Here is a 23,462-nt window from a genome sequence, read left to right as displayed (position 1 = left end):
TTTATGACTTATTAACTGCCAACAGTTCATAACCCCTCAGGCTTAATTAACTAGCCTCATTGGCCTCTGAAGAAAGACTAATGTTTAAACTACAAACCAGTATTCTGCAGAAGGATCTATGGCTTACAGAGCATTTTCACAATTCTTGACAGAACACTAAACATACGTGTATGCATTGATTTGCCAAGTCCCACCATTAAGGTCAAAGGCTTTGCAACCAGCTGAGTAAATTGGCTTTCTTGAAGCGTTCAGTTCAGTTAGCAGTCCCTCAGCAGTTAGAATGACTTCAAAAGAGATGCCAGATGCAAAAGGACTTCATACTTTATTTTGGTAAAATTGTGACGGCAAGATTCGAAGACACAGGAGCATGAGCTCATTAGCTATTAAATCATTTGGGCCAAAAAAGAACGACGGCATGGGCCTTTATGTGATCTTGTCCAATCTGCCTAATTTTAATATTATATTATGGCTCTCTTCCCAGCCTCCTTCCTCCTCTTTTTTCTTTCCCTACACCATTCCTCCTTCCCACAGGAAAAAAGTCAGTTTCATCAAAATGAATGAAAAAAATTCTTATGGCATTCATATTCAATAATGATACAAAACTTAATAGTTCTTTTTTCTAATTGTCTTATGATACAAACATGCTAGTACTGATACAAGATATGGGAAAAATAAAACTAATAGCATTTTTTAAATGTCCTTACTAAAAGACCTCAAGCATTAAGAGTCTCAATTAATGTGGTTCCTAAATAGCTTCTGAACAAAATAAAATAAATGACTCTTAAAAGCGAATAACCTACATATTTGTATTTAATATAGTATTACTGCTACATGTGTAACATATATAGTTTCAGGTTCTGTTACAAAAAATTTTTGGTTACTTGTAACTACCAACTTACACTGTACTTTATTTTGTATCAGTATGAATCACACTATTTTCAACAATGTTTCCTAAAAATTTTGAGTCAGGTACCATATTAAACATCTCACATAGATTATTTGACATTTATGTGAGGTATATGGTATTATTGCTAATTTAAAAGGTAAGTAGACTGAGACTTGGAGAGTTTCAGTAATTTTTCAAGACAAGGTCTTGAATCTACTTCTTACTCCTAAGGCCAAACTCATAACCACTATGCTATTAACTTACAATTACAAAATTCATTATCTCTTTGATTCTCTTGGTAAAACCATGAAGTGAGACTGTTGATCATTATTGCCTGTTATTGAGGTTTATATAAGTTGTCTCCACTTCAACCTCCAGCCCAGAATTCCCTCACTAGACACTTTCAAAACATACATTTGGTGATTTATGAAAGCCTGAAGTTTCCTTGCCATCCACAGTGCAGATATACACTGATATACCTTCCCTCTTTCATACAGTACACATATCCAATTAAGGAATCATAGAATATTGGGGAAGATAGGCATCCTTCCAGAAACTTGTCTTGGCTAAAGGCATACACCTATCAGGGGAAAAAACAGCATATTGAAGAATATTAAATCTTGGATTTCAGGATGTTCAAAGGACAGGAAGGAGGAGATAGTAAAACTTTTCCTTTATGAGAACAGAAATGAAATAATTTAACCCACAATGTCTCAAATTTGCTAATGGATATCTAGAGGATGGACAAACAAAATATTTTGAAAAACAACACTGAAAGAAAGCTTTGTTTCTATTACAAGATAGAATTTTCAGTCAGTGTTTTAAGAAAAATTGTGCTCTGGGCCCAGACATATCAACAGTTTGAAAACCAGTAAAATATTATCTTGCTGTTGTAAAGGTTTATTTAAGACAGTCAAATAAAAGATAATGTGTCTTAGATATAAAATCATTTGTTTTGAAAAACAGGTTGGGTGCTTATCATTGCATAAATTTCAAAATAAGAAATACAGTCTTGCTCACAGCACAATAAGGCGTCAACAGATACTATTCATTAAAATTTACAAATTCATTCTAAAAATACATAGATAATTCTTTACTCCATATTTATATTCAGAAAGCATTTAGAGATATAGGTAAATTCAAATGTGCCTTTTGTTTTGGGCAACAACTTATATTCTTAAAAGTATTTTTTCAGCTTTCCCTGAAAATACACATACAAAGTGCCTACTGGTCAGGTATGATCTGAGGAGTTTTTCTCCACAGCAACAACATAGGACAATCATTGGTGATGATGAGGACTTGCTACAGTAAGAAAATGAACCAAATAACTCATAGCCTCAAAACAGATCTTGCATCTAAGATTTGCTGGAAAATACTAAAAAACCACTAGCTTACTAGTTAAAGATATACTGTGAAAATGTATTCGATGCAAAGATTTAGAGCCAATATGTTTTCACTACAATGTTAAAATAGCTCTGAATAAATTATATTGTATCAACTAATGTTCTTACTTAAAATTATTTAGTACTGGCAATTCTTGGGTCAAGTTTGGTGCTTGCTTGAAAATTGAATTCCCAAAAATATAAGGACATTTAAAGCATCCTTTTTAAAAATGAAAATAGCCTAAAATGTATTATTTTCAACTGAAAGTCACATTACATAAAAGCTACCTGAGTCATGCAGGCACATCCTAGGAGAGGTTCATGCTCTGAACACAATGGCCAATCTCTTGTAAGTTGAAAAGCGACTGCACCTGCTCCCTCTCCTCACCAATCTGAGGGTCTTTGGAACCTTCTCCAAAAGGAAAACTAGAAGGTTAAGCTCCCCAGATAACCCAGAAATCATCCCTGCCTAAAATATTCAACGTCTCTGAATTTGGCTGCAGGCTCAAATAGAGGGTGAATTAGAGCTCTGGCTCTCTAATTAGTAGGCATCTAAAAATGATGAATCTAGCTGCTGGAACAATGGAGTGGCTCTGGCTTCTGCTGGCCCAAGAACTGGTGGAGCTGCGGTTCCTATCAGTTAGCTAAAGTCAGTGAGTTTGGATATGCAGGAATGAAGATCTTTTGTCACTGAAGCACCTTTACTTTTCCTCTGCTCACTTGCAGAACAGACCTGTCAGCCAGGGAGAACGGATGTCTCAGCGCCACGTGGCACTTTAAAACTTCCTTCTCAGCAGCTGGAAGAAACAGGGGAATTTCCTCAAAGTGTTCCTGCAGCTGCAGAATCTGGAAGACTTGAAAGCAAGAATATGCGGGCTGGTGGTGATCTCAGAGGCAACCCTTTGGAAAGAACCTCGTATGTTTAGAGAACATGAAACAAAACCTTCTCTTCTACTGCAGCCTGCTGGGAAATCAGCGTCCTTTATGTGGGATAATGGAGCAAATTCATAATCAAAGGCCAGTAAGCTTACAGGACACTCCTGGTAGCTACCAAGCAACTTATTTTATAAATCATAGCAAATTATATCCCGCAAATCTTTTTATTTTATATGAAGGTACAAAAACAAAGCTTTACACACAAATCCTCTGAGGCACAAGATATCCATCCATCACCATCCAGGCATTTTAGCTTTCATGTCTATTGTACAGTCCATTGCTCTAGAGTCTGGATGTCACACGTGTGTTTTCAAAGAGGCTCTTAACAGTTATTATCTTCCTAGTAGTGGAGAGTCCTCAGAAAATAACACGAAGAAATTCTGAAAGACAGGGTGACAGTTTACCAATCTCTTTCCTGCATAATTTTGACAAATTTAGAATGTGTAGAAAGATTTTCCTCACAATCCTTGGTCTTCATCTGCTGCCCTTTCTTCAAGTTTTTAGCTTATCTTTCTAGCAGAACTTAAGTGTTTTAGAAGCATATTAAAATTATTTTGAAGATTTAGTATCTTATAAATCATGTAAGCCAATAATTATTCATTCTTTAAAATGTCATTCTGTATATACATGGGAAAATAGGAACTGATGTCCTCGTTTTTGTAAAATTTTAAGACCTCACTGCTGTAGTATATCTAGGCCTTCAACACGCTTCTTTAAAATGTTGAACTATGACCTACACTGAAACTTCAGCATGTTTGGAAAACACAGGGAAAGCTGGGTTTCAATACCCTCAGCACCAAAGAACTTGTAGGAAGGCTACAGTACAGTATGGGGGAAAAGATCCACTTCTTTGGAACGCTAGAAATGGTTATCAGCCTTTTATTCCTTTTTTTTTTTTTTTTTTACTTTAACTTGACTGTTTCTTCACAGGGCTTTGTTTGCTCTCTCCCCACCCTCTGGCAGGCCTGCCTAACTGAATCAGAGGACCAGGCGGTAAGGCCACGGCTTCCCAATAAGATTTAATTATGAGTGCAGATATGAACAAGATTTAGACTATTAAGCCTTGCACTTCAAAAAAACTTCTAACATATTTTGCCTTTAAATCTTTTATCACCTGCAAAAATTAATTAAGTGCAGATGCAGCAGGTTCGCTTTGGATGCCAGGGTTCATTTCCTGTCTATGCTTTGTCAGACAACCTATTACACCTCCTCGTGAACTGGAGGCAAACCGAAAACGGGGCTCATAAATCACCAGTCAGTTTCTTTCGCCCTTTCCTGGGCTGGTCCTTTTGTATGGGGCAGATCTCCAGCTCATTATTCGTGAATCTACTATAGACAACATGCCAAGTGTCATCTGCATTTAAACAAACCATTTGTTAAACAAATTATAACTCTTATTGTGTAAGAATGCATCATGTTAAAAGGCAAGACTAATCGAATGCCTCTGACTCTTAATCACGCAGGGTTCCTGCCGGCAGTCATCCCAAACTGGCATACATGATCTGAGATCTTTTCAGGGAAAAAAAAAAAAAAATGACACGCTGACTTGTTTTAATAATACCACTGTTGCACAACAAGCAACATGATTGCTAACCAGGGGAAGTAGCCAATTGGTTACCAAAGCAACAACATTCTTTCCAGCACATCTGACTATTTAAAGTCTATATTCTGCAGGGAAAAGTAAATTCAGGTTCTGTTGGGTTATTTTAACTGTGGAAGTATCAATTCATTTAAGGATCATAAAAGTTGCCCCGATCTGCGCCTTCTTCTCATTAAATTGCAGTTAACACCATGAAAGTGAAACGTGAATGTTTATGGTTTCAGAACTGCAATCCTGAATTTAATGAGTTTCCACATTCAAAGGAAACACACCCTTCAGTTGTTTGCAAGTGCTAAAAACAAGGCAACCTAACAGAGAAATACAAATTCAGTCCCTTTTATCTAGAGTCACTGAAAATGCAGCTCTGGCCAGGAATACATACCAGATCTACAATCAATATCTTGCTTATATTTAGTTGGTCTCTCAAGTATTTGGCGGTAATTGCAACTGAATTAAAAAAGCAGAACCCCCTGCGGAATAGAGAAGAACAGAGAAATAAGAAAGCAAATCAGCCAGGAAAACCATTATAAATAATGTTCAGAGCATTTTTTAAAATGCTATATGATCTCTGAAGCCATAAATCTGCTTCTGGGAGTACCTCGCAAGATTTCTCAGTCCATCTGCTAACAATTAGAGGCTTCAGAGACATGCATGGGGCAGGTGACCGCCAGGAACCGTGGCGCTGGGAGATGGCCAGCAGTCCTTGGTACTTACATGGCTGTGGATTCCTCAGCATGATGGCCTGGGGGCCTCACCACAGCAAATCCATTCTGTAGGAACAAGACAGATTTTCAGTGATCAGATAGGAGAGGACTGCTTAGATCTCCATGTACCAAGAGCATCAGGCACACACAAAAAGAGTGGAATTAACAAGAGGCTTCAGAAAAAGTTTTCGTGGCCCCAATACCATTTTGTAGAATGAACAGAAACAATACACGGATTATGTTTTCTCAGATCGTGTCTCAGATAGAAGGCTCCCACAGAGCCAGGGGAAGAACAGGGGTTTGGGAGTTGTACCAAGCAGACAAATGGCATATCAGCTATTATCCTAGTGTGATTCATTTTCAAGGACCAGTCCTTATTTAATGACACCAGCATCCTAGAGAGGGAGAACAAGTTCATTCTTGGTGCAGGTTTGGGTCAAAGTTCAGAAAGACCAGGGAAGATCCAAAGCGAAAATTCTTTAGCTGGACGCCCTCAATGGTTATTTCCACTCCAGTGTCAGCAAAATGATAAATTTACACTCGCACACTCACATACACACAAAAGAAACCCCAGAAAGGTGAAAAAGAACAATGGAAAGCCCATATTTCTTCCAGTCTATAAATTTAGCTTGGATGACTGCCAAGACTTGCAACTTTATTGGATTCCCTAGGTCAATTTCTAGCCCACATTCTGGAATTTTATAAAGAATTCCAGGGCTGAGTAGCAATCAGATCTATCCATGATCAAGGAATGCCTTAACCTCCAGATTAGCTGGAATGCATCACGGAAAGCTGAAGTAACTCCAGCATGAAGGCAGGCAACTATAAATCCTTGCAAAGCCAGCATGCTCAGAAAAGTTGGGTTACTTGACGCGAAAAAAAGAAATCATTTATCAGATGGTTCACACTACCTTTCACTTAACTATGACACAAGTAATATGCTCACAACAGAATGTTTCTTTAATATACAATCCTAAAATTTTTGAATAATTTTAATATACCCCAGGGATATTTATTTCCAAATCTTACTACAAGCATAAAAATATTCCCAAGAAAAATAATCTATTCCCACGAGCTTTAAGAATACACAAATTTTTCTAGAACATAATAGTAGCTGACATACAATGAGTTAATTCGCTACGTATTTTGATAGGTCTATTGTTATCCTTGTGTTAGTCGCTCAGTTGTGTCTGACTCTTTGGGACCACGTGGACTGTAACTGGCCAGGCTTCTCTGTCCATGGAATTCTCCAGGCAAGAATATTGGAGTGGGTAACCATTCCCTTTTCCAAGGGATCTTCCCGACTCAAGGATTGAACCTGGGTCTCCTGAACTTTACACAGATTCTTTACCTCCTGAGCCACCAGGAAAGCCCCTACATAATGATAATCCCAGAAACAAATTAGAAGTCAGTAAGTAACAATACCAATTACAAATCTAGAAATAATGATAAACATATTCTATATTCTTATTTTTAAGCAACTCACTATTTCTGTGGCTAAAAAGATTAGCAAAAAAGAAACTATTAGTGAACAACACAAGACAATAGGGAGCGACTTTTAAGATTGTAGAGTGAAACTCTATAGAGTGCTACATGACTTCTGAAAATGAAGGATTAGATTATGTGCAATATACTTTATTGGGAAAACAGTAGTTAGGGTGAAAATAACAACAAATATAATATAAGGTAATATAACTAGCATGTAGCAAAATTTTATAATTAGGTTAATACTAATGGTCTTTTATAATTAAATTAAAATACTATGTTTTATGTGTGAAGGGCATGACTAGACAGTAGAAAGAAGACATCCCACAATCTATAAGAAAAAATATTCACCTTAATTAGTAATCAAATAAAAGCAGGTGAAAATCACAATAGGAAGCCATTTTTCCACTTAGGAAATAAAACTTTTAAAACTACTCCATGGGGTGGTACCTACATATTTATAAATGCTGTTTGCAGGAAGATAACTTATTATAGTTTTTCTGAAAGATAATCTGCCTCTATACATTTAGAGCCTTCACAAAACATTTACCCTTTGAATTAGTAACCTATTACTACTTAAAGGATTTTTGCCCTAAAGGTGTTATTGTGTAGACAAATGTTTGTGTAAAAGATTACGTTTTATTTACAATCAGAAAAATGAAAATTATCTAATTAATATTAGGCAAATGGTTAAATGAAATATGGTCCATCTATACAACAGAATATTAACACAGTCATTAAAATTTTGCTGTTACAGATATTTAGCAGAACAGAAATGACAGCAATTTTAGAAGTATTAGTGTTAAAAATAATATATACAGTATGATCTATCTGTGTGATGGTATTATGTGGGTTACATTTACTTAAAAATTTCAAGTATTTTCCAAATGATTTTACAACAAACATCAATTATTCCAAAGTGAAAAAATATAAAACAAAGAGAAGGTTGAAAGGTAAATTTTAAAGGATCTAACAAGTAGAATCATGTTCACAAAGGTGAAAAAGGACTTAACTGATAGTCTGGGCAGGGGTAAAGCATAAATGAAAAATAGTTCAGAAAAAAGGATTTTCAAAAACATTATGTACAGAAAATCAACCTGAATAGAGTTCACCCTAAGGAACAAAATGGAAGTGAAATTGTACAGGTAACTAGCTAGATTACAGAAGACAAATAAAATTTATTAATAGAATTAATAAATAGAATTTATTTCCACTTTCCTCTTTTCTCTTACAGCCAAATTTGAACAAAAGGTCTGTCTTTCACTATATAGTTTTCTTCAGTAACCTCTACCACTTTACTGAACTGCTTGGTTTTAGACTGAAAATTATCTTATTGCCAATAACAAATATTTCCTTACTCATTTTGATGTACCCATATTTTCAAATGTGTTCTCAGGAATGGAGACGTCACCTACATTTCCCCAGTCTTTTCTGAGGGCCCTGCGCCTGCATTCTCTTAGCTGAAAGCTGGAAAGGCTGCCTCTCCCATAGTCTGGCCAGGCAGCAGTTATTTTCTCTCTCACATCTCACCAACCTGCCTGCGGCAGCAGATGAACTTTGTGTCCTCCTGTCTCCTGGCTGCTTTGAGAACGTGAAGCCCACTGCGCCAACCCCCATCAACACTCTCTTATAGAAAAAAGGACTAGATAGCCCAGAAAGAGAGCAAGCAGAACACAAGACGATGACTGAGTTCTGGGGCAATCCAGCTCTCTTTCCCTCTTGTTGCACTAGAGGATTGCTAGTTCTCTCAGAATCTCTCTCTAAAACTGTGGTTAGAATAACATCCCCTCCTACTTTCCCACTATCATTTAGTGTTTTCCTCAATAACATATTAAATTCATGTTAAAATTCCCAATTGTATTCATTTCATCAAAATTTAAATAGGCTCAAGTTCATGCCATCTTGAAAATAAAATTATATACATATATGTTAACTGAGATAATACAAATACACACACACATAATATGTATCTCCATCCTTATTTCCATTAATCCTTACTGTCACACTTCTTTTCTTCCCCTTTTAATGCTAAAAATCTTGAAAAGGTGGTCTATCCTGCTTTCTCTCTCTGTCTTTTCTTCACCTCTGCTTCAGTCACCTATCGTTAATATGTCTTGCACCTCCATTAGCTCACTAAAGAAGCTCTTACTAAGGTCACCAATAGCCTCCATATCACTAAATAATGACATTTTTATGCTCTTGGCCTACTTGGTCTCTCATTGGCGTGCACCACTATTTGCCACATCTTCCTTTTTAAAACAGTCTCTTTCCTTTGTCATCTGTGACTCCATTTTCTCTTGGTTTCCTTATCTCTCCACTTCTGAATCAGTGTCCCTTAAGGCTCAAGCTTCTCAATCTGCTCATTAAATACTGAAGTTACTCAGGCCCCAGTCTTAGGCTCGTCCTCTCTCTACACTTACTTTGTAAACAATGCCACCACTCTCACGGAACTCAATTACTACCCATCATCCAATATTTCACAGATTTTTATTTCCAGGATCAAGTTTGCTCTAAGCATCAGACCCAAATACCAGGCTACTTACTTGATATATTCACTGGGATATCCCAAGAACACTTCCAATTTAGAACGTCCAGAGTCAAACTACTGATCTTCTCCCAGCCTTCTCTAACTCACCAGTGATACCATGATTCATCCTGTAGCTCAAGTCATGAACCAGCGAGCATCCTTAACGGCTCCCTCTCCCTATTCATCCTCTGAGATGTTCTGTGCGCTAGGCTCCTCTGTCCACGGGAGTCTCCAGGCAAGAATGCTGGAGTAGGTTGCCATGCCCTTCTCCAGGGGATCTTCCCAACCCAGGGATCAAACTCACACCTCCTGCGGCTCCTTCATTGCAGGCAGAGTCTTTAACAGCTGAGCTACTTGGGAAGCCAATTCTTCCTCTATCTCATTTTAATTCATGACCAATTCCTGTTGATTTTGCTTTTAAATATCACTCATACCTCTGTACTTATATGTATATCCATTCCTTGCATATTTTACCTTCTGAATTTCCGCCTTTGTCTCCATCACTCCTCTGTTAATTTGTGATTTCAATAACCACACAGACAACCCACTCAATATCCTGATTTCTTAGTTCTCTGACTCCCTGCCTTCCATAAATCTGTCTTCTGTTTATAGTCATACTCCTAGACTTTGTCATTGCCAATAAATAATGACATATCTTCCAAAATCTCAATGTCAAATACCCTACTCTCCTATTTTCCAGTTGAAGCTTCAACTGCACTGGGATTTCCAATTCTTTGGCCTTACTAAACTTTTGACATACAATATACATCATGCAATCCCTACCACCATGTTTACTTCCCTCCTAATATGGCTGAGACTTTAGAGTCCATCATTATATTTACTTCTCTGCATGTAAATTTAAACAACTTGTCCCTTTTCCCTTCCAACATACTCCCCCAGTATGTTGGTCTGCTCAAGTTCCCAAAATAAAATACCATGGTCTGCATGCCTTACACAACATAAGTTTACTTCTCATAGTTCTGGGGGCTGGAAGTTGAGATTAAGGTCGGGCAGGATTTGGTTTCTGTTGAGGGCTTTCTTCCTGGCTTGTGGATCTGTCTCCTTTTCCCCTGGAGTCCTCACATAAGGCCATTCTCTAGGCTCATGATTATAAGCACAGAGAGAACTCTGGTGCCTCCTCCATGTCTTAGAACAGCACCAACTCTACTGCATTAAGGTCCCACTCTCATGAAATTATGCAACCTTTAACATATTCTTACAGACCCTTTCTACAAATACAATCACATGGGAGTTAACGGCTTCAACATATACATTTGGGGAACAAAACAATCAGTCCATAACATAATTTTAGTTGCTTTGTCCTTTTCTTCCTTCAACATACTCTCCTGTTAAAATTAAAACTGATTAAATACAACTTGCATCTGCTCTGTTCCTGCACCTAAAGTGAAAGTGTTAGCTACTCAGTCACGTTGGAGCCTCTGCAACCCCTAGCCTGCCAGGCTCCTCTGTCCATGGGATTTCCCAGGCAAGAGCACTGGAGTGGGTAGCCATTCCCTTCCTGCACTAAAACATATATAAAAGTCACACAACTGGTCTTCCTTTAAACTCATGATTTAAAACTTCAGTAGGTTCTTCATAATGCCCAGGAATTACACTATATTCCCTAGTTGATTAACTCTCTAAGTCTCTCATATGGTATTTCTACCTTCTTTTCTTTCTTCAAATCTCCATTAACCCTTACTCAACCTTTAAACTTGTCAAGACTTTACTTCTCACTGAACTTAGTAAACAGAAGCAATTAGAATAAAACTTCCTCATCCTTCCATAATAAACTCTATCTATTTACTACTGACCAATACCATATGTAAAAGAATCTGCCTGCAATGCAGGAGATGTAGGTTCGATCCCTGGTGTGGGAAGATTCCCTGGAGAAGTGGCAATCCACTCCAGTATCCCTGTCTGGAGAATTCCATGGACAGAGAAGACTGGTTGGCTGCAGTGCAGGGGATCACAAAGAGTTGGACACGACTGTAGTGACTGAACAACAGCAACAATACTGCATACATGACCTGGCCCCTGTCAACCTCTTCAACTTCATCTTGTACTACCATCCACTTTGCTTTCTTCACTCCAGCTACAGCAGTCTTTAGATGCTTCCAGTGTTTCCCTAGCAATGAGCCTTGTTTCCCTAGCCATAAGCCTTTGCACACGCTCCTATTTCTGTATGAAATGTCCTCCTCTTACCTACCCCTCTCTTCTACCAGGATATCCTGTTCTGCACATTTTGGCTCCAACCCTGCTTGCCCATAGAAACCATGCCTGAGTCTTACAGCTCACTAACAGTTTCCTCTATAAAGTACCTTAGAGGTCTGCAGAACCTTTTTTGAGAATAATTAGTATGATTGAATTATTATTTTTTATTATTGTGATTTATATCTTTAGTGTCCCACACACCAGCTCTTCACAGTGGGATCATCACCCTATGACTTAGTTCACCTTTTTATTTTCTATACGTACACAGTGACTGTAGTTACATAGTGACTAGCAATCCATAAAGAATGATAAAACAACTTATGAATATACTACCCAGGTTTTAATCCCTTTGGTCCTTTGCTTTCACCTCAGCTACAAATTCTTCCTTCTCTCAACATTACAGCTTTGGCATACCAGCTTTTTGTAGGAGGCTGCCTATTAGACTTAGTAGCATCTTCTGAGAAACACATAAAATATGTTGCTCCTTAAAATTAATGGAATCTTTTATTGATGAACTATTGTGGAAAATGCTTTAAAATTACTTTTTTTATCCTTATGAAAATATCTGATTTTCACACTGGATTCTGTGTCTCTTGACAATAAATTTGTTTTGTATGTTTCTGCATTTTCTTTGCATTAGTTTTGCCTTATTGTCTGGCACAAACATTTGTTGTGCATGACACTGCATGAGCCAGGTTTTTCCTTAGCTCAAGAACAAATATTATCAAGGAGAAAAAGAAAATTTGAATAAATCAATCACAAGTCCTAAAACTTAAATTGTGATTAAAAACTTTCAACAAACAAAAAGTCTAGGACCAGATGGCTTCACAGTGAATTGTATCAAACATTCAGAGAGAGATTAAAACCTGTCCTTCTGAAACTCTTCAAAAAACTGCAGAGGAAGGAGCTTTCTATGAAGCCACCATCACCCTGATACCAAAACCAGACAAAGATACCACAAAAAGGAAAATTATAGTTCAATATTATTGATGAACTTAAGTGCAAAAATCCTCAACAAAATACTAGCAAACCAAATCCAACAACACATTAAAAGGGTCACATACCATGATCAAGTGGGAATTATCCTAGAAATGAAGGGATCCTTCAATATATGAAATTCAATCTAACAAACTGAAGAATAAAAACCATATGATCATCTCAATAGATCAGAAAAAGCTTTTTACAAAGTACAACCACCATTTATGATAAAAACTCACCAGAAAGCAGGCACAGAGGCAACCTACCACAATACAATAAAAGCCAAATACGACAAACCCACAGCAAACATCATTCTCAATGGTGAAAAACTGAAAGCATTTCCTCTGAGATGAGGAAACATTAAGGACACCCACTCTCGCCACTTTTATTAAACACAATTTTGTTTTTTGTTGAAGTTCTAGCCACAGCAATCAGAGACAAAAACAAAACAAAAGGAATCAAAATTGGAAAAGAAGAAATAAAATTCTCATGGTTTGTCTATACACAGACAATCTTGAAAATGCCACCAAAAACTTCTGGAGCTCATTGATGTATTTGGTAAATTTGAAGGATACAAAATTAATACGTGTAATCTCTAACATTTCTATACACTAACAACAGAAAATCAGAAAGAGAAATTGAGAAAACAATTCTATTTACCATGACATCAAAAAGAAGAAAGTACCTAGGAATAAACCTACCTAAGGAGACAAAAATACTTAGAAAACTATAAGATGCCAGTGAAAGAAATCAAAGACCACACAAACAGATGGAGAGCTATACCATGTTCTAGATTGGAAGAATCAATACTGTGAAAATCACTATACTACCCAAAACAATCTACACATTCAAAGCATGCCTATCAAATTACCAATGGAATTTTTCACAGAATTAGAACAACAAAAAAATTTTGTATGGAAACACAAAAGACCCCAAGTAGCCAAAGCAATCTTGAGAAAGACAGACAGGACTGAAAGAATCAGGTTCCCTGACTTCAGACTATACTACAACACTACAGTCATCAAAACAGTATGATACTCACACAAAAACAGAAATACAGACCAATGGAACAGGATAGAAAACCCAGAGATAAAACCACACCACCTATGATCACCTAATCTATGACAAAGAAGGAAAGAATATACAATGAAGAAAACACCGCTGCTTCAGTAAATAGTGCTGGAAAAACTGGGAAGCTACTGTAAAATAATGAAATTACTAATAGAACACTAACACATTACAAAAAAAAAAAACCCAAATAAATTAAAGATCTAAACATAAAACTGGATAATATAAAACTCTCACAGGAAAACATAAGCAGGACACTCTTTGACATAAATTGGAGCAGTATCTTTTAGGATTCACCTCCTAGGGTAGTGAAAATAAAAACAAAAATGGGATCTAATTAAACTTAAAAGTTTTTCCACAGCAAAGGAAACAAAGCAAAAAGACAACCTTCACAATGGGAAAAAATATTTGCAAATGAAGCAACCAAAAAAGGATTAGTCTCCAAAATATACAGCTTATGCAGCTCATTATCAAAAAAAGAAGAAAAACACCATATTTTAAAATGCACAGAAGATCTAGATAGCCATTTCTCCAAAGAAGACAAACAGATGGCCAAAAGGCACATGAAAATATATTCAACATTGTAAATTATTAGAGAAATGCAAACCAAAACTGCAATGACGTATCATCTCACACTGGTCAGAATGGACACCATCAAAAATTCTACAAATAACAAATGCTGGAGAGGATGTGGAGAAAAGGGAACCCACCTTCACTCTTGGTGGGAACATAAATTGGTACAACAACTATGAAGAACAGTATGGAGGTTCCTTAAAAAACTAAACTAAAAACAGAATTACCATATAACCAAATAATCCCACTCGTAGCCATATACCATAAGAAAATGATAATTCCAAAAGATATATATATCCCAATGTTGTAGAACTATTTACAATAGTCACGACATGGAAAAAACTTAAATGTCCATCATCAGAGGAATGGATAAAGAAGATGTAGTACACATATAGAATGGAGCATTACTCAATAATAAAAAAAAAAAGAACAAAATAATACCATTTGCAGCAAATGGATAGACCTAGAGATCTTCATACTGAGTGAAGTCAAACAGAGAAAAACAGATATCATACAGTATCACTCACATGTGGAATCTAATTAAAAATGATACAAATGGGCTTATTAACAGAGACAGAGTCACAAATGTAGAAAACAAACTTATTGTTACCAGTGGGGCAAGGGAAGGGGATAAATTAGGAGACTGGGATTGACAGACAGACACTAATGTAGATAGAGACTAATGAGGACCTACTTACACAACAGGGAAGTCTACTCAGTACTCTGTAATGACCTACACAGGGAAAGAATCTTAAAAAAAATGTAGAAATATGTATACCTAACTTTACTGTACATCTGAAATTAAAACAACATTGCAAATCAACTATATTTCAACAAAAATGAACATATATCTTCAGTGAGTAATTTTCAGTAAGCTTTGTATTTTCAAAGACCTCAATACTCTACTAGTCTCACAAAAGTGTTACTATGAAAAAATACAGTGTATACAATAAAGTATTCAGGGGCTTGGTTTATTATTTTCTCATCTAATGTGACTAATACTAATATAGATAGGATTTTCATTTTGTGAAGAAATATTTTGTTCTCTCAAAATCTGGAGTGTGTATGATATTCTTAATCTCTTATATTTTATTAGCATCTCAGAGTATAGTAGTAAAACCTAAAGATGTCATATTATCCCACCCAATTGTGAATTTTTGTTTACTCTGTGAAAAAATTCTTTGCTCTATACTTTATTCAAAGTTATGCAGACCAAACAGTTTATCTGAGAAAACACATGCCAAATATCTTTTCTGTGGATTAATAACAATTTTATGGTGATGTAATTTGCATTTTAAGAATCTAATTTTTCAAAAGTTTTTTCAAGTTTTACATTCTCTTCAGTCATGAACATGACTAATCATAGAGCTGTGGCAGTACTTGAACATCATTAACATGAACAACATTTCAAATAATGTGTGCTCACATCCCTATTGTGCAGTTGTTTAGATGAGTTATTGATGCTTCTCTTTTGTTAAAGAGAAAAAGAATGTTCTCTGGTGTATTCCTATAAGGATATGCTGGAGATTATTTGCTCACCACAGATAGCCATGGGACATTCAAGAAAAGGAATCGATGACACTATCTATATGTAAAGTGAATCTGAATGAGATGAAAAGGAATCCAATCATTTTTTATTATCTTCATAATAGAGGAAATTTGCATTTTCTGATTAAATTTATCAAAATGTCAAACTCATTTGTGTATTCCTTACATGCATAGTGAAACTCTTCCCAGGCAAGTAAAGAGAAAGTAGCAAGCAAATCACTGGAATCATTTTAAAGATTCATTTTTTTAAATCAGCATGACAAAAGTTCAAATTATTCCACATAGCTCAGTTTATTGTCATGGAACTGACAGGAACTCAGATTTTGCAAAGTACAAAATAATCTGACTATTTTACCTGTTGCATTCGTTCAGATGAACAGAGAGCAGAAATGTATATTTTATCTAACATCATCATGCCTAGTAGGTATTCAATTGATAGTAAGAACCATTACTAATTTCAATGAATATAATTTAGGTTTCAGAAATTATGGAAAATAAGAGCTAATCACCACTGAAAAGAACAAATTAGAAAGTTAAGAACACATTGTAAAAAAAAAACAAAAACAAAAAATGTATAGCAGAGTTAACAAATACAAAAGAGAGAAGCAAAGATACTTTATACATTTCGAAATATAAGCAATGAACTAATGCTTAAACTAATATTGCCTCTAATAGCAATAGTCCCTTTAGCCACTTACTAATTTTGACTACCAGAAAATTACTAGAGCTAATCAATGAATATAGCAAAGTATATAAAATTAACATACAGAAATCCCTTGCATTCCTATATACTAACAGTGAGAAAACAGGAAGAGAAATTTAGGAAGCAATCCAATTCACCACTGCAATGAAAAGAATAAAATACTTAGGAATAAATCTACCTAAAGAAACAAAAGATCTATATATAGAAAAATATAAAACACTGATGAAAGAAATCAAAGATGACACAAATAGATGGAGAAATATACCATGTTCATGATCGGAAGAATCAATATAGTGAAAATGAGTATATTACGCAAAGCAATCTACAGACTCAATGTAAACCCTATCAAGTTACCAACGGTATTTTTCACAGAACTAGAACAAATAATTTCACAATTTGTATGGAAATATAAAAACCTCAAATAGCCAAAGCAATCTTGAGAAAGAATAATTGGAACTGGAGGAATCAACCTGCCTGACTTCAGATTATACTACAAAGCTACAGTCATCAAAACAGTATGGTATTGGCACAAAGACAGAAATAAGATCAATGGAACAAAATAGAAAGCCCAGAGGTAAATCCACACACCTATGGACACCTTATCTTTGACAAATGAGGCAAAAATATACAATGGAGAAAAGACAGTCTCTTTAACAAGTGGTGCTGGGAAACCTGGTCAACTACCTGTAAAAGAATGAAACTAGAATACTTTCTACCATACACAAAAATAAACGCAAAATGTATTAGAGACCTAAATATAAGACCAGAAACTATAAAACTCCTAGAGGAAAATGTAAGCAAAACACTCTCTGACATAAATCGCAGCAAGATCCTCTGACTCACCTCCCAGACAAATGGAAATAAAAGCAAAAATAAACAAGTGGGACTTAATTAGTAAACTATAAGCAAGGTGAAAAGACAGCCTTCAGAATAGGAGTAAATAATAGCAAATGAAGTAACTGACAAAGAATTAATCTCAAAAATATACAAGCAGGTCATGCAGCTCAATACCAGAAAAATAAATGACCCAATCAAAAAATGGGCCAAAGAACTAAACAGATATTTCTTCAAAGAAGACACACAGATGGCTAAAAAATTATGAAAAGATGCTCAACGTCACTCATTATTAGAAAAATGCAAATCAAAACCACAGTGAGGTACCATCCCCTGCTGGTCAGAATGGCTGCTATCCAAAAGTCTATGAGCAATAAATGCTGGAGAAGGTGTGGAGAAAAGGGAACCCTCTTACACTGTTGGTGGGAATGCAAACTAGTACAGACACCATGGAGAACAGTGTGGAGGTTCCTTAAAAAACTGGAAATTGAATTGTCAAACAACCCAGCAATCCCACTGGCGGGCATACACACCGAGGAAACCAGAATTGAAAGAGACATTTGTACCCCAATGTTCATTGCAGCACTGCTTATAATAGCCAGGACATGGAAGCATCCTAGATGTCCATTGGCAGACAAATGGATCAGAAAGCTGTGGTACATATACACAATGGAATATTACTCAGCTTTTATAAAGAATGCATTTGAATCAGTTCTAATGAGGTGGATGAAATTGGAGCCTATTACACAGAGTGAACTAAGTAAAACAGAAAAACACCAATATAGTATATTAACACATATATATGGAATTTAGAAAGATGGTAATGATGACCCTATACACAAGACAGCAAAACAGACACTTATATAAAGAACAAACTTTTGGACTCTGTGGGAGAAGATGAGGTGGGATGATTTGAGAGAATAGCATTGAAACATGCACATTACCATATGTGAAACAGACGACCAGTCCAAGTTCCATGCATGAAACAGGGCATTCCCAGGCAGTGCACTGGGACAATCCAAAGGGATGGGACAGGGAGGGAGGTGGGAGGGGTTTCAGGATGGGGGACATGTGTACACCCATGGCTAAATCATGTCAATGTATGGCAAAAACCACCACAATATTGTAGCAATTCACCTCCAATTAAAAGAAATTAATTCTTATAAAAGCGTACATGCAAACCAGAGTACAGAAAGCCTATATGATATTTATACAGTGACAAAAAAATTAGATGATTGTGTTTTTTTATTAGAAGTACTTGATCAAATATTATGTTTTTACTTAATATTTCAAATGTAACTCTTTTAGGAAGTTACAAGAACAAAACTCAAAGAAATCTGTCCTGCTGAGAAAAATGTTTTATGTATAATGTAACTGCCTACTATTCAAAGACTAACTGAGCATGTCAGACCAGTTGATTGCAATTCTATTTTTAAAATTTCTCTTTAAGTGCACTGCTAATTTGGAGCTCAGTAATTACCTCCCAATGACTAAGTATTACCACTAAAGTATTCCTAAATGTACTGAAGTATCAATCCTTAGTGAAATAATATGTATCAAAACCAAGCACAGCACGGAAAAACTCAATAGCATGAATTTCCAAATAAAGATGTGATGGTTGAATTATTACTTCCAATACATTCACTGAACTGGAAATTCATATGCAGTGATTTATATGCCTGAAATACTTCATTTGAAGGCAAAATCCCAGCTATATCAGACTTGTATTGATGCATTATCAATTTTAAAACTAACTTTAAGAAATGTTTCTTACATGTAGGCTGATTTTTTTAATAATTGGAAATATTTTAACCTACTTTGATATCCAATAATAACAATAATTACTAAATATATCAGTGTGTAAGCTATTTGGCTCTAGTAAAAAAGAAGAGCTAAATGCAGCTAGAACCTGTAATTTGCATGATAATACTAGGATAGCATAAATTATCTCCCAACAAATCTCTTTGCTTGTAAGTGCCTTTTCTAACATCTTAGTAAATGTGTCTGCCAAGTGTACAAGTCTTTTTACCTGATGACAGATCAAAAGAGTAATGAAAATAAGTATGTATTAGCTGGTTTCACACATTTAAAAATTATATATAGTAATAAACTTCTGATTCTATGTATTAAGTTGTACAAAGATTAGGAAATCAGAAAACATGGTAAAGACATAATACTTTTAAAAGATTTAATTGGATAGAAAATCCTAATGTTCTCCTTTATACTAAAATTCTGTTTCTAAAAGTCATTACTTGAATTAATTGGGTTGTCTGTTATATCTGCTTGGGTTTTTGCTGTTGTTGTTGTTCTTTTTTTGTTTTGGCAAGGGGAGCTTGGTAATGATATTTGTTGTAACAGGATTTAAAATATAAATAATACTGCTCATCTTGTTAAGCATTTCATTTATAACGATTTCCCCAAAGACATCCCTGAATTTTGTTAGGTAGAGCTGAATAATGCAAAAGTGTCCATCAGAATTCTCTATCACCTTGTGAGTCACCTATCTTTGGTGTATTCTGAGGTCCTTTTCTTCAGCTACACTAGTATCTGCAATGAAACAGTTGCACATGAATTATCACATGGCAACAATAATGTGAAAGTTAAAGAGTCCCCTTTCCCAGCTTTAAATTTTTGGAATATAATCTTATTAGAAGTAAAAAGAAATGCATTATGTCTACTAAATGTCATAAATAATTAGTTTCCCTACTCTGTCTTTATCAGAAAGAGAGACGGCATCAAATTATATCATCTTAGGAATGTAATACTAACAAATGGTAGACTTTATCCTCTTCTGCTTAATTTCACAAATCTCTAATAAGTACTATATAACAGCTTTACTGTTAATTTTCTGGATAAAAATTAAAAACCTAGTTGTCTGATTCTTTTTGACAAGAAGGAATTAACAGGAATATGAGGATAAAACACTATACTGCAGAATGCCTGAATACTCATTAATGGGTAGCTTCTATAATAACTGAGAAGTAAAGGTACTCAGTCATTTGTGACTCTTTACAATCCCATGGGCCGTAGCTTACCAGGCTCCTCCGTCCATGGAATTTTCCAGGCAAGAGTATTAGAAAGGGTTACCATTTCGTTCTCCAGGGAAACTTCCCAACCCGGGGATCAAACCTGGGTCTCCCACATGGCAGGCAGACACTTTACCCACTGATCCCCCAGAACCAATTCTAAAATCTGACATTCAAATTAGTAATCATTTCAGGTTACCTTTAACTTCAGTTCACTGGGATGCATATTTTGGAATACACTATTATAGTCCTTAGAACTAGTCAACTTAAGCCTCAGAAAAGACATTCTAAAGTGAGTTTGCTTTAGAATCAGTGCTATTCGTCTACAGCCTCTGAGGGAAGGAAGCTTCACAAAGAAAATTTGTCTCTTACATTCTAGAATCTGAGAGGTTAAAGGAGGTATGGAGATTTGCCAAAAAACCAATATGGGACATATGGGAATACCATTTTGTTTCTTTGAGTGAACTTAAGGGAGCCAGGAAAACAGGAGTCCGGCATTAGCAATTTAACTGAATGGTAGACCCCAAAGCATATGCACAGCTGCCAGCCCTGCTCCCTGAAGAATCCAGAAGCAAAGAGCTTGATGACAGCACTGGAAACCAGTTCATAGGAAGTCTGGCATCTGTGGCCCATACTGCCCACAGCCTTGAGCCTGGCAAAGATGTGACTATAGATACGAATAAACACAGTCAAGAAAAAAACAGTCTCCTAGTGGAAAGGAGACGGAGCACTTGATGGTACTTATATTACACATAATCTAAGTTGAGCCCTGTATGAAAGTAACAACAATGGATCCACTATGAGGAAATTTTTGTTGGGGGGTGGGAATCATCAAGATGTGGGTCTTGGTAAGGCATTAATAACTTACTGAAAGCAATTTGTTTAGTTTATCAATCAGCAGTTTCAGTTGATACAAGGCCCAACAATTCAATTCTCTGCACTCTTTGAAACATGACTTGTTTTTGGACCACAGTGACCAAAAAAAAAAAAAAAAAATCAGGTATTTTTTTCATCATGTAAATAGAACCTCAGTTTGAAAATTTTCTGGGAAAAAAAAAGAATTAGGGCAAAAGAAAGCTTGTTGTTTTAAGAACCAAAAAAAAAAAAAAAAAAAAAAAAACAATTAAAAAATTTATTTTTAATTAAAAGATAACTGCTTTACAATAATGTGTTGGTTCTGGCTGTAATCAACATCAGCCGTAGGTGCACCTATGTCCCTTCCTCTTGAACCTCCCTCCCATCTCTCACCCCATACCACTCCTCTAGGTTGTCACAGAGCACTGGTTTGAGCTCCCTGAGTCATAAAGCAAGTTCCCACTGGCAATGTATTTTACAGATGGTATATGAATATGTTTCCATGCTACACTCTCTATTCATCCCACCCTCTCCTTCCTGCCCCGTGTACACAAGTGTGTTCTCAATGTCTGCATCTCCACAGCTGTCCTGCCAATAGGTTAAGAATAAAAAAAAAAAACAAAAAAACAAAAAAACAACTTTTTAAGACAAATGATCACAGCCTTCAAAGAAGACTTTTCTTGTTTAGTCATTAAGTCGTGTTCAACTCTTTTGTGACTCCATGCACTGTAGCCTGCCAGGCTCCTCTGTCCATGGGATTTCCCAGGCTAGAATACTAGAGTGGGTTGCCATTTCTTCCTCCAGGGGATCTTCCCAATCCAGGGATTGAACCCACATCTCCTGCACTGGCAGGCAAATTCTTTACCACTGAACCATCTGGGAAGCCCATTCTAAGATACTAGCACAAAATAATAGTATGAGATTATAATAATAGCAACTAAAACCATATGATATTATAATAACAGTAAGATAATAGTAGTGACCAAGACCTGAGCATAGATTATACTAGAAGAAAAAGACTGTTCTCAACAAATGTCCCATGATAATACCACCTTTGTCATTATGCTCATATCTTACTACAGCAGATTCTCATTCACTCAATAGTGGATCTAATATTCCCAGTATCTTTTGGTGTATTCAATTACATATATGAAGTTTCAAAAAGTTAGGAGTAGTAATGTACATATAATAACTATTATTAAAATGTCTAGGTTCTTCACATAGATGATCTTTAACTTTGGCCATATTATTCTTCCTCCGATTGTAAATTTTATTTTTGTATTAGATTCTAATTCTCTATGGCCATACACTATAACAAGAATAGCTACCAACAATTAAATTGGTCAAGTCAGTCAAAACTAGGCAACTGAATCAAAACTTCAAGTGAAGAAATTAAATTATATAGCATTATGTAGAATGAACACCAACTCAATTGACTGGGGTTCTCACTTCATAAGTTTGTGTGTGTATGTGTGTGTGTGTATGAAATTTAATGCTATATAAAAATTAGGAAAGTGTAAAATACTTATGCTCTCCAAGTGTGTATGATATGTGTGATTTGAATACTGCTGTCAAAAAGCCAAACAATGTCTTTTGCAGAAATTGAAACAAAAGAAACATCTGCATTATACATAAATCAGCAGGTATCAAACTTAATATTATCAAAAGATAAAAAACAAACAAATTAGTAGGAAGATCTGTTCCCATTACATATTATTTGTTCTATACTTTAAATATTGAGGTGATTATAGAGCAATAAAACACTTTGCAAGTAAATGATAAATTTGAGACTGGAATTTGTTTCAGGAAGCATTCTTTCTCATCTAAGTTATTTTTAAAATATCATCAGGACTTTGACTAAAATTACATAGTAGTATCAGGGATGAAGAGTTCAGCATGGTTTAGAGGACAGAAAGCTGTAGACAGAGTCTGAAGGAATATGTAGCAATTTTAGTCAGTATGAGCTAAATCACATACAAGTAATGGAGTCTGGACAGTCCAAAACCAAGAACCAGATGGAAAGACTGGAAATAGGCAGATTCAATTACCCTGGGGCAGGCAATTAAAACTACAAACTAGAAACTGAAATACTATCCATCAGAAAAGCAGATGGACAGAATAAAAGCCTAGAAAGAAGCAAACT

The 23,462-nt window shown here is 35.8% G+C and overlaps 1 protein-coding gene across 6 annotated transcripts in view; it reads right to left on the bottom strand.

The window, feature by feature from the left end:
• HDAC9 (histone deacetylase 9) overlaps positions 1-23,462 on the bottom strand; it is a 912,538-nt gene that overhangs the window by 178,945 nt on the left and 710,131 nt on the right. For all 6 annotated transcript variants that reach the window (XM_065939945.1, XM_065939948.1, XM_065939946.1 and 3 more), the window contains 2 exons: positions 5,519-5,574; positions 5,187-5,274 (listed from right to left, as the gene is read on the bottom strand). In XM_065939945.1, coding sequence (XP_065796017.1) covers positions 5,187-5,274; positions 5,519-5,574 — 144 coding nt within the window. The remainder of the gene's footprint in view (positions 1-5,186; positions 5,275-5,518; positions 5,575-23,462) is intronic.

Source organism: Muntiacus reevesi, chromosome 6, assembly GCF_963930625.1.
Source record: "Muntiacus reevesi chromosome 6, mMunRee1.1, whole genome shotgun sequence".
Taxonomy (NCBI): Eukaryota; Metazoa; Chordata; class Mammalia; order Artiodactyla; family Cervidae; genus Muntiacus; species Muntiacus reevesi.
This window is presented reverse-complemented; position numbering and strand designations above follow the sequence as displayed.